This window comes from Rattus norvegicus, chromosome 2, assembly GCF_021556685.1.
Source record: "Rattus norvegicus strain SHRSP/BbbUtx chromosome 2, alternate assembly SHRSP_T2T, whole genome shotgun sequence".
Lineage (NCBI taxonomy): Eukaryota > Metazoa > Chordata > Mammalia > Rodentia > Muridae > Rattus > Rattus norvegicus.
In genome coordinates this window covers 221444778-221466443 of record NC_141535.1, presented here as the reverse complement: position 1 = coordinate 221466443, position 21666 = coordinate 221444778, and the positions used below count along the sequence as shown (strand labels likewise).

Below are 21666 nucleotides of genomic sequence, written 5' to 3'. Positions count from 1 at the left end.
GTTTTCTCTGAGGGAAGTGGGGAGGCCTCTTCTGTCATGTGCTTTAGCTCCCACAGCGATCTTGCACCTAATTTTTCACCTGACGTCCCTACGTGTGGCTGGAAAACGAGCCCGCCTACGGAAGCCGCACTACAAACCTGAAGTCCCATCTACACAGGTCCCCCGCGGCCGCTTCCGTACAACATGGCGGCGCACTCGCTGACATGCCGCTTTCTCTGACGTACTTCCTGTCCGACGCAGTCACATTTGACCTTTGAACTCGCCCGCCCCTTCCTTTTCCTCTTCCGGGGACGGTGCTTAGAGGTATGGTGGCCTGTTTCGGCTCTGTGGCTTTTCTGTTTACGATCCGTACCCATCCGAGGAGCTAGGCAGGCGGGACGCCCTCGGGGTCGGTGCTGTAGCTGGGGTTAGTGGTGAGGGACGAGGAGAGGTGCATACCGGGCGGGTGGTCCGCTCGTAGTTTCGGAAAGCCCTCGATCGAACCAGCGCGTCCGAAGCGGTGAGTAGCCGGAGCCCCGCGCGCTTCGGCCGCCGGGTACGGAGAGCGAGAGGCTTAGGTCGTGGTTGTGAAGCGCTTAAGCGACCGGAACAGTGGAGCCCTCGGTGGGGACCGCGGTCTCCGGCTGCTCCCCTGTTGCTGTCTGTCATGGTGGCTAGTAAGCGAGCGAGACGCGATAGCAGGGGCGGCGGCGCTATGCCTTGGTAATGGAGATAGAAATCAAGTAGTGGCGGCTTAGGCCCTTTAACACTGGTCTGTGTCGCTTTAGGTGCGTGGTAGTTGGGCTCCCTTTAGGTAAAAGTGGATGTTTGGAAGGTGTGGAAGACAAGTCAGCTTGGCTGCACCCGGCTTAGGCGGCTGTTATTTGGGGTAGTGCTAATTAGGCCATTTGTCCCAGGGTTTGAGACTTAACAGCCCACTTTGAAGCAAAGTTGCATAGATGAGTGTGTGTGAAGCTCTTGGGTAGAATTTCCTTGCCCAGCACGTTGAGGAGCTGGATTCCAAATGCATCACTGCTGCGGGTTGGAGGGTCGTTAAGTAACTGATCTGCTAAGGATGTTATAAACAGCATAAGACCCAGGTCTCATTAATAAACAGATTGCCTTCTCGGGGATGCAGCTTTGGGACTAGATGCTACACAGATATTACCTGCCAGCACTGTGGAGGGTGGGATAGTTCAGTGTCTTAATCCCAGTGCTAGCTGTATGAATTGGGGGGGAAATGCTGTCTTAGAGCCCAGGAGCTGGCTCTGTATTGCCAGCAAATAGCACTGCTGGGGATTTACCTAAGGGTCCCACTTGTCATCCTTTAAATTAGTGCTACCAAGCAAAACAGACTTCTTGAGGGATGAGCCCTTGGTCAGGATTTTAACCAAGCTCCATACTTGTGGACCAGTAGGAAAGTCTCTAATTTAATGGAATCTCTAATTTAAATGGAATTCTTTAGAATTCGCCTTGTAAGAGCATGGTGTGAGCGAATGAGTGTATGGACGTAAGAGACATTATGTGATGATGCTTTGACCTTTAATTTACCCTCACAGTGATTTTAATTTACCTTCACTGACTTGTTTTATTCTCTAAATTGTAGGCACTCAGGATGGTCCAGCGTTTGACATACCGTCGTAGGCTTTCCTACAATACAGCCTCTAACAAAACTAGGCTGTAAGTATTTGCGAGTTTAAAATAACTGTTGTTGCTTTCTCTGTGACATACTGAGCCGCTTTCACTCTCCCTTCCTAGGTCTCGAACCCCTGGCAACAGGATCGTTTACCTTTACACCAAGAAGGTCGGGAAAGCACCTAAATCCGCATGTGGCGTGTGCCCAGGCAGACTGCGAGGGGTGAGTGCTCTTGAGAAAGCCTTAATCCCTCAGCAGGGAAATATGTGAAGGTGGACTTGCTACTGAGATACTTGGGAATTATTAAATATCTGCAGCCCAAAATAACCAACGTGAGAAATGGCCGAAATGGCTTTTGGGGAAAGCAATGGGCTTCCCCATTGTAACCTAGTTCCTAGTTCACAGTAACTGGGAGATGTCTTTCTGCTTGAGCATCTGAGGGTAATCACAGGCTTCATTCTACAGGTCCGTGCTGTGAGACCCAAAGTCCTCATGAGATTGTCCAAGACAAAGAAGCACGTCAGCAGGGCCTATGGTGGCTCCATGTGCGCCAAGTGTGTCCGGGACAGGTGAGTGAGGCGGCCGAGGTACTGTGTGCCAGCTGGGGGGGGGGGGGGGGCTTGGCACCGTGTAAAGGAGTGACTCCTGTGTCAGTGTGGGGCATCTTGAAAATAGCATTGTTTATAGAGAGCGGATGGGAAGGAAATGCTGGGCAGCTGGGAAGGTATAGGAACAGGTGCTAGCGTGGGTGGCTGATCAAGTGATGACAGACAGCACAGCTAGGAAAGCTTGTGAAGGCCTTAGACAGCTTTAGTCTTACAATGTGGGAAAGGGTGAGTCCCAGGCAAAAGCTGAGTCATTACTTAACAGGATAAAGGTTTGGGGCATACAGAAGCGTTTTACGCAGCAAGAGGAAATTGCCCTTGTCTTACCTACCTGATGATGGCCCAGAGGGTTTGGTGGCAAGGGGACTTACCTACCTGATGATGGCCCAGAGGGTTTGGTGGCAAGGGGACTAAGTCTTTTGGATACTGGAAAGAGTTGTAAGGATGGTTGTGGTTTATTTGCTGAGCACCAGATAACATTTCAGTGTATCTGAGTGGGTTTGTTTGAGGGAAGAAACAGCATCTCCTTCCTGCTTTACACTCAGTTAATACCGAGCAGAGTGAGCGAAGGAAGAATGAGGGTTGGTGATGGGAGAGATCAGAGGCTGAGCTGGGTGGACTCTGGTGGTTTGGTTGTTTTATGGAACGCTCTGACCTAGTGGCTTGTTGCTTTGTTTCTTGACAACAATCTTCCAGGCCTATTTATGGAAGTTCATTAAGAGGAGGAAGGCCTAGGATGATAATACAGACACAGGGCAAATGTTCTCTAACACAGGCACTCTGAGCTTCATAAAGTTTAGAAGAGAAATTTCGTGCAGTTGTAGAAACTGGGTTGGCATTTGAGGCCATACCTGGATGATACAAACAGAAAGGATTTCCAGACTCTGGTGTTTGGCCTGACACAGGAAGGATGGGAGGTGAAAGGGGCCTGGGTAAGGTCATGAATTTTGAACTGTAGGAGTTTGGCGTATTTCATTCATTGCCTACAGAATCTAGATTTGTGCCTATCAAGACTTGGGCCATTGCAAGGCCTTGGCTCCTATCTCCCCCTGACCCCCAAGCTAGGGGCTTGGTTCTATCTAGTTCCAGCTGGCAGCTCAGTTCTATGGAAAACCATGGAACAATCTACAATACTTTGATAATATGTCCTGGATCCTGATACAAGAAATAACACCAGCCAGGAGCTATCTTAAGTGATAGTCTTGTCTTGGGTGTTGTCTATTAGGTTTCTCTGGCTGTGATAACCATGACCAGAGACAACTTGGGGGTAGATGTTATTTCATTGTGCACCTGAAGCAGAGGCTATGGGGGAGTGCTGCTTGCTGACTGGTTCTTCTTGGTTTTCTTAGACTGCCTTCCAGAAGCACCCATTCACCAGGCCGCTGTGGTACTGCCCACAGGCCAATAGGGGCGTTTTGATTGATGTTCGCCCTTCCTGTGTGACTCTAGCTTGTGCCTAGTTGACATGAAACTTGCTAGCACAGCCCATTTATTTTGTAGTTGGTCATGAAGTGGTTAAGACTCCTTGGATTGGAGAATAATCCTCCCCAAATGTTCGTGTAGCTTCACAAGCTTTGTGATTTGTTTGTTTGTTTTGGTGCGTGTTTCTAGCTCTCGATTGCTTTGCTCCATCTTGCAATGGTTAACCTTCCTGTGTCTCTTCCTAGGATCAAGCGGGCTTTCCTTATCGAGGAGCAGAAAATCGTTGTGAAAGTGTTGAAGGCACAAGCACAGAGTCAGAAAGCAAAATAAATGGGCAGCTTTTTTAAGTAATAAAAATCAAGACTTCGTCTACGGTTCCGTTATCTGTGATTTGTTTCAGTGTAATTGGTTGATTTCTCTTAAGAGAGCCGGTGGCTGGAAGTCACTGGGTCTTGAGATCTTCCTCTATCAGGAATGGTCCTTCTGTTAACTCTTAGTGACACTTAGACCGTCTCATAGTTAGTATCTCCTTCACACTACCAAACCAGAAGCCAGCCTCGGGCTGTTTTGAATGAAATGTTTTAATAATTTACTGACGCGGAGACTTTGAGCACTTGCCGCAGCCCTAAGTGACTCAGACTGTGACCGTCACTGCATGTTAGTCCAGGTTAGGACATTAAAATGCGGGCTATGTTTTGGTGGTGTCAGTGCTCACTGAACAAGTTTTCTGAAGCTCCTTAATGCTATGAGAACCTGCACTGGTCCAAGAGCCATACAAAACCTTTTATTTCCTAATGTGTGTCTGTTGCATGTTGCTCCACATTTAGCCATTACCCATAAGCTGTCGATGTGATTGGTACAAAGGAGGGTTTTCATAGTAACTGTGGGTAAAAGTCAGAAGGTGTCTACCACACACATGAGACAAACACTCAGACACAGAATCTGTAAAAAGTGAGGCATGGTTCTGAGTTGTGTCCTCCAGACATGCCCTGGCCGTGTGGCTCAGCTTGACCTTGGGGCTCCTGATCTCCCAGGTACTAATAGTCTAGGTCTGTACCCCTGTGCTCGGCTAAGTAAACAGGCAGTTTGTAGAAAGATTAAAGGGATCCCAGAAAATGAGTAAGCTGGCATTTGGACAGTAAGAGTTTAAACAGAAGATGATGTCCCTGATGACATTAACCACTGTTTGCCCTGAAGTCTTCCCACCTTTGCAAGTGAGGGGAACACAGTTACAGTTGGCTGGAGTAGTTGCAGATGGATTAACATTTGATGGCTATAGCCCTGCATTCTTTGTCCCAGCAGTCCTGAGGACAGCCTGAGTTACATAGCAAGACCTATCAAAGGGCTTGGGAGGGCTGTGTCTGGGTGCCTTGATAGCAGAGGTGTATTACAAGGTTATGTAGATAACATCTGTTAGCCGCTCCAGGAACCACTTGAGTAAAGCAGCAGAACAGTGGTCATCTTGTCACAGAACATTTTCAGAGTTTGAACGGTAGCTCAGAAAGTAAAACAGCAAGCATGCCCGGAGTTAGAATCCTCAGCATGTGTAAAATCCTAGCCAGATGGTGTCTGTAGTCCTGGTGTGCTGGATTGGGAGGGTGTGCATAACTAGTAGAGAAAGGCCAGTCAGTGCAACACTCCACATTGAATAACTGACCCTGTTGCCTATAACTGGAGAACAGGACAGTACTTAGTATTGATCTGTGACCTAAAAGGGTTCACACACGAAAACTTAAAATGATGATAGCCTTGAGCTCTAAAGTTAACTTCTTCCCATGACAGGTTAGTGAGATGTACTGTAGTGTGTTTAAACAATGCTTTAGACTCAGTTGGTCACCTGTCAATTGACAACCTACAGGCTAGATTTTTAAAACCGTGAAACCCAGGCTTTATAAACTGGAAGGGAAAGCCTTGCTTTGTCATCCCTTAGTGAGTCCAGGCCCTGCTATTGGTGTTAGGTTGAGCAGCTTGACTGAACACAATCCCTTCTCTTTTTTACATATTTATTGTTAATGATATGTTGGTACTATGTGCATCTGTGTTTAGGTGCCCTCAGAGGCCAGAAGCATGGTGTTGAGTACTGAATATCAAACTTGGGTCCTCTGAAAGAGCAGTACCAACACTTAGCCTTTGGATCCTGTCAAATTTCAGCCAAATAAAACATGAGTTAGATCGGCCTGGAGAGATGGTTACTGACTGCTCTTCCAGAGGTCCTGAGTTCAATTCCCAGCAACCACATGGTGGCTCACAGCCATCTGTTATGGGATCTGATGCCCTCTTCTGATGTGTCTGAAGACAGTGACAGTGTACTCAAATACATATAATAAATAAAGTCTTTTTTAAAAATGGGTTAACTGAGTGTTGAGAAAGCTGTATTAACAGGATACCTTTTACAAGCAATTCATTTAACCTATTCTAAGTTAAAAGATATTTATTCTTTTCTTCGAAATGTCTTTGTAGATAATTGGGAAAGTATGGAAAAACATCTTATTTCACTACTTAGAATATTAGTAGTAGATATTTTCCCTTCTGCTTCGTTTGTAAGGCAAAAAGATAATGACAAAATTGAAAGCATAATATGTTTGTAATTATTCATTGCTTTCCTCATAGCACCCCTGCTATAACTTTTTTGAAATGCATGTAAATATCTTGGTATGACCATAATTTAAATATTTTATTTCTTTTGGAAATCCCAGCTAGTACCAGCTTTCTCCCTAAAACCTGGGAATATTTGCATGTATTTGGTTTTCCCACTCAAAGTACTTACAATATTGTGGCATGAACATAGTACCAACTCTATGTCCCGAGTCACCCAAGTGAATTCTTTAGTTTGGCAGGGGTCCCGAGTCACCCAATGGATTCTGTAACTGCTGTTTCAGTTTGGCAGGGGTGGGGGGTGAGAAATCAAGGTTTTATTGAATCCAGTTCTGTGTGTGACAAAGTAGTCTTGACAGGTCCCTAAAAGGCCATGTGAATGTACTCAGTGGTTTTCTTTTTAAAGTCTAGTATTTCTCTTGCTTATAAATTCCATCAGAAGGTTGAAGTGGCTCTTTTACCCAAAGCAGAAAAATCTCCATATGTTTAAGCAAATCAAGTCTCAGCAGCTGAGTATTAATGGCATACCATGTTAGCCTAATGATTAGCCAGAAAATGGCTACCTCCAGGCATAACTATGCATTTTCCAGCAGAAGTCAATCTTTAGGTTATGATGCTAGTTGGTTCTGAATGTCAGTTTTTCTCTAGGGTACATTACTTAGTGCTAGTGATCATTATTTTATAATTATTGGCATCACCACTATCTCATCTTGGCTTGTGAAAGCAGTTGTGTGTGTGTCTCTGCAGTGTATTTAGATCTAGAGAATGCCACGCTATAGAGAGAACCCTTTTCCCTGGGTCTGTTACCATTGATTACACAGGATTCGACTGTTTTCAGGAGCTCTATTCAGTACTTACTTGATAAAGACGTTCACTTAAAATTTGTGACTAGTTTCTAATCACTTGATTCTGTAAATCTCCAGGTTTAATTTTGGTTTCTCTGTTGCTGTGGGACAGGGAGAGGTTCTGCTTTGCTGAGACAGTCTTGCTTTGTATCCCTGACTATCCTGGAATTCACTATGTATACCACGTTGCTGTCAAACTCACAAAAATCCTCCTGCTGCTGCCCCCCAAGTGCTGGGATTAAAGGCATGCACCCCTACACCTGGCTAATTTTGAGAAATCCCAAGTAAACCATTTGTTGAATGTTTGTTGAATTTGTTCTGTGTGTGTAGATGCAGGGGGTAGTAAAAAGTCTTACAGTTCTCTTTAAACAGTGAAAATTGAGTTTGGTGGCGAGCCTTGTGTTGAAAGTGAGGCATAGAAAGGTTTTGCCTCTGAGTTTTCTTTCTTGGTTTGTGCTGCTGTAACAGCCATATACCTGGCAGCTTAAACAACAATTACTTCCCGGGGTTGAGGCTAAGGTCAAGGCGGCAGCCGACTCAGCATCCAGCAACACTTCCTGGCTTGTTCATCTTTTTGCCTTATGGAAGACTCAAACTTCATGACCTAATTCCTCCCCCAAAGCCCAGATCCTATGGCCATCCCTTTGGAAGCCCATTAAACACAGACATACTGAAGACACAGATATTTCATCCTATAATGCTTCCTGAATTAATATTTACAATACTGAATCAAAAACTGCTTCTGGCCTCCCAGATCCCAGCTGCCCGTCATTAGCAGGCTTTCTTGTGTCAGTATGGTGAGCATAAAGGATTGTAGAAATACTTCCCCCATTCATTTATATTCTTTTTATTACTGGCCTTGGCACTCTCATTCGTTCATTCATTCATTCAGCTGACACTTAAAAACTATGCCAAGAAGTGCTGGGGGTAAATACTAGTAGCTAACCAAGCCACTGAACTCTGCCCTGCCTCACAGCTTCCTCATGGAAGACAAGTTTACACACACACACACACACACACACACACACACACTCTGAAGGAAAAGCTCTGATGTGAAACCAAGGAAGGAGTCTAATGGAGACCGGGCTTTTCTCGGGAGTAATGTGTAGGTTTGGGGTAAGGCTAAGCACTGAGTCCCTAACTAGTGATCAGTACATTCCAGACAAAGGAACTGACCTAGGAAATACCAGGAGTCAGGAAACAGCTCTCATAAAGACACAGTTAATTCAATACAATGCTGTTCTCAGCCTTGCAACATGTGAACATTACCAGTCACCAAGAAGCGCCCCTGTCACCACAGAGGTTTTAATAAAAGGGCCACATCTGTAATGCTTTTCCCATCCTGCAGGAGACCAGTGAAAGAACAACTTTCTATAGTGCTCACTTCAGCAAGGTCAAAACTCCCTTTGCATTATGGAATATTTAAATTACAAAAAGCCCCGGGTGACTTGCGCTGTGGCCCACTATGCTATTAAGGAGAGAGAGGATCAAATGTATTGACTGAAATCCCCCGACACTCACCCTGCTTCTATATTCAGTGGCCTGCGCAAACAGCCGGAGGGCTCTGCTCTCTAACTCTCTCCAGGGTTGGAAATAAGCTTCCAGCATGGCGTGCCAAAAGAACAAATGGTCTTGAAGAAAAGTCAGATATTTACTGCATTTGAGTGTTAGCCATGCAGAGACTGTGGGGTGCGTGGTGTTGGCCGTACTTTCTAACTCTTCCACTGCGGTGTGAACGTAGCTACACACGGATGGGTAGAGCCGTAGTCCAATAAATCTTGGTTTGCAGAAACATCGGATTTGCAGATTAGCAGAAGCAAGTGGTCGTCTGTGGACCCCATGCTCTATGATTTTACCTCTAGTCACACTACCATGTAATGGCAGTTGCACGATTGATTTCAAGACCAGCGTACCGTTTGTCGCCTTGTCAGATCTCATCAACCTTGAGGATGGTCAGAAGAAAATGAAAGGACTTCCTGTCTTCATCCCTATCCGCTTCGCAGTGATGGCTTACAGGGTGCCGTATCACCAAAGCGGTGGGGAGGGGCAGTGCAGTGGACAGGACTTGCTTACACACCCCTTACAGTAGTTTTGAAAAGTATGTGGACCCCGCCAAATGTTTAGATTGTCATCTAAAACTTCCTGTTAGGGTTTTAAACCACGCGGAATGTCATTTCCAACAGTGAAGTTTGAATAATTTTTAAAAATAATGTATTTTTATTTTACATACATTGCTGTTTTGACTCCATGCACATCTTGCGTGAGGGTGTCAGATCCTCTGGAACTGCAGTTACAGACCGTTGTGAGCTACCATTTGGGTGCTGAGAATTGAACCTGGGGCCTCTGGAAGAGCAGCCATTGCTCTTAACCACTGAGCCATCTCTCCAGCACTGTTTGAGTAATTTTAAAATACTCAACCTTTCAGTGGATTGATTGAAACTACATGGTGGCTATTTTAAAAGGTAGAAATGGACAGCTGGAAGTTGTATATTAGTCCCTTGCCCCAGACATAACACCACGGCATTTTCCACTGGCTGGACAATAGTGTGCAGGAAATCCTTCCCCTGTGAGAACAAAAGAGCCAGACAGAGAAGCCGCAGAGCCTTACCTGCACTGGTCGCACAGACAGAATAAGGAACCGCTGTGTCTTGAACTGGGTTCTCTTGGCTTCAGTCTCAAAGAACTCCTCAAAAATGACCACTGTCTTTGCCATTTGAGATGGTAACAATAGTGAGGATATTAAATAAAAAATTATCGTAATCACTCTACCCCATTCTAATCTCGTCTGAGTTCGAAAGATCCTCAGTGTGGTCCAGGACAGCCTGCTGCCGTGCGGGGTGCTTCTCCTCAGTGTCAGGCAGGGAAAGACTCTACCAGGAGTCTTTTCTTTCTTTACAACCATTCAGACGTTATAATCCACTGTGGGTGTAAAGGTTCTTCTCTTCTAGGCATTCGGATTAACAACCCAGACAGACACATACCTCCTTAGCGAAGAGATTTCATTCCACCAAGAATTGACAATAAATGGAAACATGGGGCAGATAAACTACATACTACAACCACCAAGTGCCATGGAGAAAAATGGCCCTGCTCAAGAAACAGAAGGTACAAGCACAGAGTTACAAAGGTCTCCCCGAGAATGGCATTCCCAACCGGCTCTGTCTAAGGAAGGAGCCACAGTTCTCCAAGAAGAAAGCTCTTGGGAACAGAGTGGTGTCACAGGGCTGAAGCAGAGGGAAAGAGAGTACTCTGAAGTGACCGAGTTCATAGGGTATTGGCTTGTGTTGGTCCTAACAGTTTCCTAATAGGACCTGTGTGGTCATCAATGGGCAAGAGGACCTCTACCCTGGGGACACTGCTCTAGCTTTCTCCTGGAAATACTTCATCCCACAATCAGAGGCCAGGTTGCTGTGTGTTCCTTGTCTAGACATTAGCACAGAAGCTCCTGCCTTGGGTCCCCCTGAAATGCATTCATGGGGCCTGAGAGTCTCTTTTCTCTGGCATATTTCTCAGGAGAGGATTGTGTTACTGACGTGTTCACCTGAAGCCTGTGAGTGTCTGAGGGGTTAGAAAAGAGTGTGGTGTGTGTTAAACTCGCCCCACATCTGCAGATAAGGCCCTTCAAGGTAGAAGTCGAGCCAGAGGTCTGCAAAAAGCAGGGTTTTCTGCTAGACAGGAAACAAGAAAACAAGCTGTGTCTGTAAAGCCATGTTTGGACAGAGAAGTCTGAAGAGTTTTAGGAATCTAACGTCAGAATCACCTCAAAGACCTGTTTGTCCAAGTGGGTAGGATAGAGCATACCTTTCTGAATTACGTGTTGGAATGATTTATATGACTTATGCTAGCATTGGACATAAAGCGTTATCCTGAATTTCCTTGCTCTGAGTCCCACAGATGTCAAGGCAGCTCAGAGTCTGGCTCCTGAGTGCATGGGAAGCCACCAGAGCTATATTGCCTGAAAGCAGCTGTGCTGATCCTAGGTCCATAATTATTCATGTACCGCCCTCAAACTGTGCGTCTCCAGTCAATTCACCATGGAGCATCAGATGGCTTGTGGTTTCCTTTCTTCTGTAAAATGGAAGAAAGGTGGAACAGTTGTAAAAGATGGGCCGGGATGGAGAATTTACATGCCAGCTTCTTGGGGGAAATCAATTTTCAGAAACAGTATGTGGAATTTGAAAATCTAGAAATCGCTTTCATTAAGACTGACAATCCTCCAAGGCGCCTTGGGCTATCCTTAGGTAACCTCGAAAAGACATCCCATACGAAGCGCTCAGCTAGAATGGAGATAGTGTTTACTTGAAGCCCAAAGGCCTCCAGTCCTGGCTCAGTCACTATTTCTGTCTCCTCGGCTAAGTCACTTGTCCTGGTCCTGGGAGTCTGGGATCGTGATCTCCAAAGTCTTCCATTTGTGCATCCATTGACTGATTTTACTGCCTTGATGGGGAATTTGGCCTCTGCTGTGTTCCAAGCACTGTAGGGGGCTCTAAGGGTTGATACGATAGCATCGGTGTCCCCTGGGAGTTCGGGTCTAGCTCTTGGCAGATGAGCTTAGCCATGTTTCAGGCTACGGCAGCACCTGTGATACATTAGGGAAATTTGCTGGACACGCATAGAAGGTACAGGTCAGTCCTGCTAACCAGACGGTCCTGCGTCCATGACTTTCCAACATCCAATCAGCATCTTACGTAGTTTATTGTCCAGGCCTTGATAGCTTCCACGTAAACCAAGATCCACAAAGCATTTTTCAGAATGGCTGCAATAAGTCCCTACATTTCTAAGAATGCAATCACTACGGATAGGGGAGGTTATATTTTTCTTCTAAACATTAATCCGGAGAAATCTAACATTTGGGGGAAAGGTAGTAATCCAGAAAACCTTGATCTCTTGCCCAGGTAATCTGAGAATCCCAAATGTAAAAAGCATAAACAAATGGAACGTGTGGGTAAACTTCCTGATTTACATTTTCAAAGAATTCTTTAGTGCTAGACGTTATTTGCACCAAATCTGACTAATGACGAATCAGTTCGGAGCATAATACAGAAAACAACAAGTCTATCATGCTCTGCCAAGAGCAATACAACTCCTGAGCTCTCTGCTTTCTTACAAATTTGTGAGCCTCGACTGTTGGCAATTGGAAAACATCAAAGGGTCTAAGTCCTTTAGGATTTAGAAAGCTCCTTTGATGACTTGAAGTACTCACATTCATTCATTCAGCAAACATTAACTGGGTAGGGTGTGTGTACTAGGCACCGTGTTGACACTGCCTCTGAGGAGAATTTCTGAAGCATGTGAAGGCTCCTGTCCCTCCCGGTCCCTGTGGTGTTCTGTTTCCACACAGTACAGGGCATGGCACGGTGGATGGAGCCCAGACCCCCTTTGCTCCCTCATTAGGCCTTGAGAAGTTACTTCAAGTTAGTGTTTTATGAAGATGCCAAATGAAAATAAAAATATTTTCCCCAAGGTTGCCGTAAGAGTAGACACACCTGCCACTTACTTTTTAATTAATATCCGTTGCTTCTGGTTCCCTTTTCATCTCTCTGCAAAAACCTAAACTCAAGACACACCCGCCATCAAACATGGTGCGAGTATGAGCCAATGCGTTTCCTTAAGGACGATTTATATTTGTAGTTTTATAGTTTTGTCGAAGATGAGTTTCTGCCGAGGCAAAGCGGAACAGGCGAGGCTGGTATATCATCCCAGTCAGAGCCAGGCATCGCCTGTTCACCAGAGACACGGGCAGGGAGAAGCTCGGATGAGCACGCGAGACCATGCTGGGACGGTGTAATGATAACCACACATCGGGGGTCTGAAGAGGTGGCCAGCAGTTAAACACAGTCACACAGTGACTAACGAGTGTCTGTAACCCCAGTGTCGGGGGATCTGAGCTCTTTTCTGGTCTCCATGGTACACGCATATATGAGACCAAAACATCCATACACATACAACATGGAAAAACTAATCTTTAAAAAGAGACACGGTGGGGGGGTGTTCCACATTCAGGAGGGCCAGTGTCAGAACTTCCCTTTTTCATTTCAAAACTCTGAGCTTGACCATGCTGTCCACAGTCTTCCTCTTGAGAATCACCTTAGGGAACTGCTGGGAACACTAGTCTTTAAGAGGCATTGAACATGTAGCCCCACACAAGACATAACTATATCTCTATCATGTTATCTAAGGCTCAGGGAACACATGGGAGAGAGGATGGGGGAGAGGGGGACAGGGAGAGAGGGGGGAAGGGAGGGAGTGATGGAGAGAGAGAGAGAGAGAAGATAGGAAAAGGGGCTGGGAAAACTTAGCTGTGGAGCATAAACAGCCACTGTCATCATGGTCCCACAGCAGGTGAAATAGCCTTGTCTAGCCCTGCACAAGGCTAGACTGGCCTCTAATATTGGAAGGACTTATGCAGCCCTACCCCTCCCTGCTGAACTATTGGCTACCGGTGGATTCTGGAGGAGGGACAGTCATTGCCTTCCTTTCGCTATGTATTCAGAGGTGAGCCCACCAGGCACCCATGGACAGTTCCAAATCTGTGGCCCGTAGAAGGGCCTGGTTCAACTCAGTGGGTCACAACACAAAACCAAAGGGCGTGAATGTGAAAGGGGACTTTTAGGGAAGAGGAGGCTGACTGTAGGGGGAGGGAGACCAAAGCTTTGTGGAGAGGGCCACCAGATGGTTTAATAAACATATGAAACTGTAAAAGAACAAACCTCATAAAGATCATAATTAAAAAATAAACCAGATTCCTAGCTGGGCACGGGGGAGCACGCCTTTAATCCCTCCCACTCAGGAGGCAAAAGCAGGGGGATCCCTGAATTCAAGGCCAGCTTGGTCTACAGAGTGAGTTCCAGGACAGCCAGGGCTACACAGAGAAGTCCTGCCTTGAAAAACCAAAAAATTAAAAATTAAACTAAAAAAAAAATCGGATTCCTGAGCTCAAATAAGGACCCCCTCAGTCAGAACCTCTAAAATCTGGGCCCCAAACCTACATTTAAAAACATTCTCATCAACCTGGATCTTGGACTGTCCTTTTACAGAGATGGGATTTCCTTGATGAAAAGACTTCCTACAAACACAGGAGACAGTGTGGATTTTGGGGAAATGGTGGTCTCCGCTGTCTATGTCCAAGTTTGTGTGGTCAGGAGTTCTCTTTGAATGATTAAAAGAAAGTGACCGTGTTGGGAATAAGCAAAAAGTCAAGTGGATACCATTCAAAACGTCTTTTTGTGTCTTCGTGAGGAATTGTGGACATGCACGCACACACACACACACACACATACACACACATACACACAGACACACACACAGACACACACATGGAAACACACACACGCACACACACACAGACACACACACATACACACAGACACACACACAGAGACACACACACACACAGACACACACACAGAGAGACACACACACAGACACACACGCACATGCACATGCACACACACAGACACAGACACACACAGACACACACACACACACACACACACACACACACACACACACACACACACACAGACAGACGCGGCTTGAAGTGCCCAAGCTGTATCTGATTAGTTCTGGGCAGAAGCACATTAGGGCATCTGAAAACCACAACTGGAGACATCTATTCTGATGGGCTTAATGTTCTGCGTATTTTCTTTCAACTGAACTTGAGGGAAAGTGCTTTGATACGATGTGCATATGGGAATATTTTGCAGCATTCTTAAAAAGTTAGATATTTCATTTAGTATATATAAAACATACTTTTCTTCTTCTTCTTCAATGCACATAAATACAGCCAAATCAATGCCTTCAAGGGTCCTTCCCCATTACAGTCCATGAATTTTTGTTTTCCTTTTCTCTACGTTGGTGCCTAGAGTGTGTTTGGAAGGCCCGGCTGACAACCCCGGAGCCAGGATCTTTGCTCCAGCTTTTGGCCAGCAGCAGCAGCAGCAGCTGCTCAGATGTACTGCGGTACTCACCTCTGGAAAGATCATTTCAGGAGGTGAGAAGGCTCTTTGATTTCCCAGCAGCTCTGAAAGCTGCCGATGAGAACAGCCTCCGTGCTACGGCCGCCCCTTTGCAAGGACTTTGAGATCCAGCGCCATATGCAGTGAAATTGCAATCTGGGTTTTTAAGTTCGAATTCTTTGAAAAGATTAAAGTCTGTTCTGTTAGATGCTGTTCCTAACCTTGGGGTAAAGTATACCTTGAAAAGATAGTCTTCAATCAAAAGAATCCATTAATACCGGCTACGTTTATTAAAAAAAGGCACAGGGAGATGGAACAGATAATAGGAGATAGCATTTGCTGTCAGGTTTTTAATCTTGTATATTGATGACTTTAAAAACACATTTACTATTGTGAGTCTGTGGACATGTATGTTGTGGATGTCTGTGACCACATACATGCCCCAGCATATATGTGGATGTCAATAACAACTTGTGGGAGTTGGCTCGCTCCTTCCACCATATGGGGTCCTGTATATTAATTAAAAGATGTATTGTGTTAAAAAATTAATAGAACTATTCTTTGTAAAAATATTCAGTTGGCCAAAATTTGCCAAACCCATTTTTAAAGTTTTATAAATCTATATGATTTTCAAGGCAGCTAGATATATTTAAAAAAAAAAGAATCCTGGGTTTGATATTTTATTCATTTGAAAATGAGGCTTTCAGGAGGCTTTTCTTTCATCTTTAAAGGAGTAAACCATTTGCATTTTAAAGATATGCGCGAGCGCTCCAGGAAGCGGCCTTTTCTATTTATGTTATATTTAATTGCACTTACTTGATCATAGCATCCGGGCAAGTTTGTAAAAAACAAGTTTGCCTTTTCACTATGCTTGTGAACACAGTTAACAAATCTCAAGTTATCAAAAGGACGTTTTTTTTTCGGCCAGACCAAAACTGTGCGCGGCAGAGTCCTAGAAAAGAGAAACCCTGCCCCACTGTGGCCACAGGAAGGAATTACAAGCAGGACGTTCAAATGATTATTTGAATTATACCAGCAATGTAGGGAAGATTTGATTTCAATGTATATAGTTATTTTTCTACAAAAGTTTATATGTTTGCATTCATACATGCATATATTTTTTGGTCCTTTTTTTTTCCGGAGCTGGGGACCGAACCCAGGGCCTTGCGCTTCCTAGGTAAGCGCTCTAACCACTGAGCTAAATCCCCAGCCCCACATGCATATATTTTAGTCTAGACTCACAGCTATGTAGCAATGCATTCCTCTCTTGACGGTCCACTCCTCACTCACTCCCAGCGGCCGTCTCACACTTGAACGTGTAGAAACTCAGCCCCGTGCTTTGGCAGATTCCGTTTTTTGTCTTCAGCACCTCCATACTGAAATCTCCATGAGACACGGCAGAAGGCTTCAGCTAGTTTCTGGCCATGTCAGCGTCAGCGTCTTGACCATCTTTATAGGTTAGAAATCTTCCATCTGAAGGGTGACGTTAGCATCTACTCCAGAGAATTATTGGCTGGGTTGGATAAGATGGCGTAGCACTGGGGGATGGCGGTTCTTGCCTTTAATCCCCGGCACTCAGGATGCAGAGGCAGGCGGATATCTGTGAGTTCAAAGCCAGCCTGGTCTACAGAGGAGCTCCAGGACAGTCAGAGTTACACAGAGAAGGCCTGTCTTGGAAAACAAAACAAAACAATGAAAAAAGGCAGCACAATTCCTATGCACAGTGGACATACATATTGGTTGCCTAATACCTCTGATTTTTCTGGTGTGGTAGCACACGTCTGGAATCTCAGCTACATGGGAAGATAAGGCAGGTAGATCAAAAATTCAAGGCCAATCAGTCCTGGCACCAGTCACTGTTTTGTCTCAAAAATTAAAATGGGAAGGCCTGGAGAAGCAGCTCAGTGGATAGGAGCCAGACCTGCTCTTCCAGAGGACCTAGGCTCAATTCTTAGCACCCACACGACAGACCACAACTGCTTCTAACTCCCGTTCCAGGGTATACAAGGCACACACATATAGGCAGGCAAAAGACATATACACAAAATAAATATTAAAAAAAATTAGGCTGGAGAGATGGCTCAGCGGTTAAGAGCACTGACTGTTCTTACACAGGTCCTGAGTTCATATGGTGGTTCACAACCATCTGTGATGGGATCCGATGCCCTCTTCTTCTGAAGACAGTGACAGTGTGTTTGCATACACAAAATAAATAAATCTTTAAAAACGTTTTAAAGAGGAACCGGAAAGATGACCTAGTGAGTAAAAGCACATGGGACACACACACACACACACACACACACACACACACACACACACACGCACGCACACGCACACACACACACATGTACATAGACACACACACATACACACACATGTATGCACGCACGCACGTACAGAGTGTAAACATTTAAATAATGATCAGAACTTTTAAATGGGTGGGGATGTGAGGTCACTGGTAGAGTCCTTTCCCTCGAATGTGCATGGCCTTCCCTGGCCATGTTTCTGGAAAAGAAAAAGAAAATAGATCTTTTTCCAAGATAAATTTCCTCTGTTGGGCTTATCCCACACTCTGGCCATTGTTAAGGTTAAATTATTTAATCCCCTCCCTTCTCCCTGGCATCTTTAGTCTTTTTTCCTGTGATCGTCTTCCTTAATTTTATAGAAATATGTCCAAGTTTTCCATCCTTAGACATCTCTCTGCTATCACATGAACTCTCTTTATTCACACACACACACACACACACACACGACATAGAGACGTATCCCCAAGTGCGATGAGTGAATAAAGCTATGCTTTGTAAAGACATTTTAGGGCTGGAGAGATGGCTCAGTGGTTAAGAGCACTGACAGCTACAGTGTACTTATATATAATAAATAAATAAATCTTTTTTTAAAAAAAACTTTTCTTTTAGGTAAGTACACTGTAGCTGTCTTTAGACACACCAGAAGAGGGCATCGGATCCCATTACAGATGGTTGTGAGCCACCATGTGGTTGCTGGGATTTGAACTCAGGACCTCTGGAAGAGCAGTCAGTGCTTTTAACTGCTGAGCCTTCTCTCTAGCCTCCAGAAGTCCATTTTTAACTCACTATATTTTTGTTTGGTTTTGAGACAGGATCTTATTTTTCAGCTGTTGTTGGCTTTGAACTTGTAATGGCACGTTTTAGCCTTACAGTTGCTGGGATTTCAGGTGTGTGCCATCCACACCCATCTTATGCTCATTTTATTGTTTTCTTTTTCTGGGTAGAGTTTCTCTCCATGTAGCTCTGCCTGTCCTAGAACTTGCTCTGTAGACCAGGCTGGCCTCGAACTCAGGGATCTGCCTGTCCTTGCCTTTTAAGTGCTGGGATTAAAGGCTTGAGCCACTGGCTCACTATTAATATTATTTTTTTGAAGTTCTACTTTTTTCCCTTCTGTACTTTGGTTTCTGCCCATGTCCTGCTGAAATGAATGAATTAAATTACCAAAATAATTACGAGCACAGGATGCCTAGTAAGGATTCAGATCTGTTTTCGGGTGATTATAATACCTGGTACTGGACATGTAGGTCATTAAAGACCAGCCTGCGTTTGTCAGATGAGGTGCTTTCTTTCCGTTTTACTGCCTCTGATGTGTGAGAACTCCCCTGCTACTTCTGTGTCTGCCCCATCCCCACCTTTGATCTTTCGTATTTACTTTGTAGTACCCTCCTCACCATGTGGGTAAGTCCCTAGGCATTGCAGTGCTCTCCCTTCTCTTTTAACTTTGCTCTGTGAACTTCCTATAATTTTATTCTACATGGGGTCGATATGTGAGGGCATTTCTTTTTTCTGGGAAGAGAATTTATAGGTTTTTTTTTTTAATTGGCTTTATATGGAGGTCTGTGACCTTTCCAAAAACAAAACAAAACAAACACCCCCCCCAAACCAATAAACAAAAACAAACGAGCCTTCCAAAAACCAAAAACCAAAGCAAAGCAAAAAAGCAAAAGACGGGAAGCCTAGTGTGGTGGTACAAGCCTTTAATCCCTGCATTAGAGGAGACCGGAAGATTCTTGAGTGGGAGGCCAGCCTGGTCTACTAAGAAGACAGCCAGAGCTGCACAGAGAAACACTGTCTCAAGAAAAAAAAAAAGACCAACCAAACAAAAAACCAATAATAATAATAATAATAATAATAATAATAATAATAATAATAATAATAGTAATAGTAATAGTAATACCATAATACCACAATAAACAAAAACAACCAACCAACCCAAAAGCCCAGATCCTTACTAGCATATCACACCCAGATGCATCAACTCCATGAGGGTCCTCCAGTGCTCACGTGACAGCTACTGCAGCCTGATGACGCTCCTGCTTGAGCCTCCCGCGTGCCAAGCATAGGCCTATGGGTCTGCACCTGGCTGCTAAGCTTTGTGGAGGGCGAGAGTCATGCGCTGGTTACCTTGGAGCCAGCAGCAGCACAGAAGAGAGAGCTCATCCCCGCTACTTACCGCATCGATGTTTGGGGAAAGGATGGAGGAATGAACGCTGTACAATACCAACACCCGCCTGAAGCCCAGTGACCGTAAGCTCCGCTGGGAGAGGGAGGAAAGTGTGCGAGATCAGATCGATGTCTTCAGAGCACGTGCACAATTTCCACAAAGCAAGTATGGAGTAAGAAGCGAAGGTGCAAGACAGAAAAGAGAGAGAGCGCGGAGACAACAAGGCTATCTAACGCTCCTGCCCAGCTCACTTCCTTACTTCTCTGTAGCTATCAGTAAGGACGGTATCTCAGTGGATATTATAAAATCTGCTCTGTTTCTTAGAAATAGCACCTTGGAAAAAGTATAGAGTGACCCACAGGCAGGAGACGACATCTTTGGACTAGTGATGTTGGAGACATAGAGCAGGAAATAAACCAAAGATTCATGGAGGAAGCACAATGGTTGGGTGACACACTGAAGGGTTTGAAGCAACAGAAGAGACTCACTGTTCCTGCCAACACAGAGCTAATGGGTCCTACTATGCCAGCCGGTGAAAAGTTCTGAAAACTCAGTAATAGAGCAGACATTGTCCCTGAACTTCTGACACCGAGTTTCTGGTCATAACAAATATCCACCGTCACTTGGATCCAAGCAGACCTGTACTGTACTATAATCCGGCTAGTCCCTAGAGAGCATTGGATTCTCTGGTAGATGTGCTGGTATTAAAACCAGGAAGTAACTGGCATCTTCTAACTGGGAACTCTTTAAGCCTTTTAAACATAAATTAACATACATGTTACATACAGATGTTGTTTGAATATAATTGGTTAATACTTGTATTTTTGGAAAAGGCATAATTTATAATTTCATCACACACACACACACACACACACACACACACACACAAACACACACGTTTGTTTTTATGTTCCTTTAGACTTTCTTCAATACACGGTGCCTCATACAATGAGTGAGTCAATTCTTCACATACCTCTTTTTTTTTTTTTTTTTGAAATTCCGGCTTGTCTTCATTTCTAACCTGCTGTGAACATCTACCCATTTCAGGAAAAGCAAACTTCTCTGACGTCACATGCACAGTTCTCCAGTATTTCACTGTATGGATACTTCGCCATATATTTATCTAATCCACCCATTGTCAATTTGGTATTTTAAAGTTTTAGATATAGAGATCTTAGTTTAAAAAAATAATGTCTCTTAAAACTAATGATGTCTCTCCTAATTGAGAACTTTTCAGAGGCTGGCGTTTTAACTCAGCCCAACATATTGTAGCAGTAGGTTCGGTCCTGGCCCCTTCTAAAAAAGAGAAAGAAAAACAGAAATAACTAAGCAGAGAAAAGGATCAGGCAGTGTCATTCCAGCTTCGAGAGTTAATGAAATACAGGTATGGCACGACACAGCTTGGCTTGACATCCATACGTATGCTTTTGAACAACACTCAATTTTTACAGCTGCCTCGACTTTGCCTTGAAACACAATCTCACCTTTATAAAACTCAAATGCACTTTCTCCGTGCAAAGAGGAAACAAACTCCTTTTGTCCATTATTCGGTAATAACCATTCCCTTTCCTTCTTTGTTATCTAAGAAGTAATGAAAGGCTAAATGTTAATAGGAAATTTTATTTTACATCTTGTGGAGGAGTAGGAGACAAAAAAATAAAACTACTGCATAAAATATTTGCATTAAAGTAAGGAAGAATGGTTCTAACTATGGTGATGATCATATGTGTGTGTGTGTGTGTGTGTGTGTGTGTGTGTGTGTGTGTATGTATCTGCCAGTCCAACAGTCTGTACTTCATATTCCTGTTGCTCATAGCAAAACTGATAGCAGATGCTTTTCGTTTTCTGACTCCTGCTGTGGCCCAAATTTTAAAATCCAAATAGCCTAAGCCACTAACATTTCTACCTCTATCGGCTTGTCATGTTTCTTAAGCTTTTTATTATAGGATATGGGAATAAGAGGCACTGCAGGGGGGCTTCTGTATTCTAAATACATTTTTCTGTGCTTGCTATTTTTATAATAGTAACCCATTATTTCCTTGATTGATCAGGATTACTGCCTCTAGCCAGTAAAGTCCTTTTGTATTTACATTTGATACCTTGACAGGAGGACACATGAAGTAGTCAGGCGATTTCCTTTCCAATTTTAGTATTTA

General features: G+C 44.3%; 1 protein-coding gene across 3 annotated transcripts; it reads left to right on the top strand.

Moving 5' to 3' along the window:
• The first annotated feature begins 279 nt into the window (after positions 1 to 279).
• Positions 280 to 4016, top strand: Rpl34 (ribosomal protein L34). 3 transcript variants are annotated; one of them, XM_087627884.1, is made up of 5 exons: positions 280 to 499; positions 1586 to 1659; positions 1738 to 1837; positions 2081 to 2184; positions 3888 to 4016. In XM_087627884.1, exons 2-5 carry the CDS (start codon positions 1595 to 1597, stop codon positions 3970 to 3972), a joined length of 354 nt encoding a protein of 117 aa, XP_087484010.1. In that variant the 5' UTR covers positions 280 to 499; positions 1586 to 1594; the 3' UTR covers positions 3973 to 4016. The 3 variants fall into 3 exon arrangements, with proteins under 3 accessions (XP_087484010.1, XP_087484011.1, NP_001102037.1); XM_087627885.1 differs by having other exon boundaries at positions 280 to 702; NM_001108567.2 differs by having other exon boundaries at positions 282 to 303.
• Positions 4017 to 21666: the final 17650 nt, after the last annotated feature.

Bases quoted from the DNA above. Each gene is read 5' to 3' on its own strand.
- Rpl34 (XM_087627884.1), top strand. From the start codon at position 1,595: ATGGTCCAGCGTTTGACATACCGTCGTAGGCTTTCCTACAATACAGCC. The intron at 1,838-2,080 runs GTGAGTGCTCTT...TTCATTCTACAG, and splicing joins GCCCAGGCAGACTGCGAGGG to GTCCGTGCTGTGAGACCCAA. The intron at 2,185-3,887 runs GTGAGTGAGGCG...GTCTCTTCCTAG, and splicing joins GCCAAGTGTGTCCGGGACAG to GATCAAGCGGGCTTTCCTTA.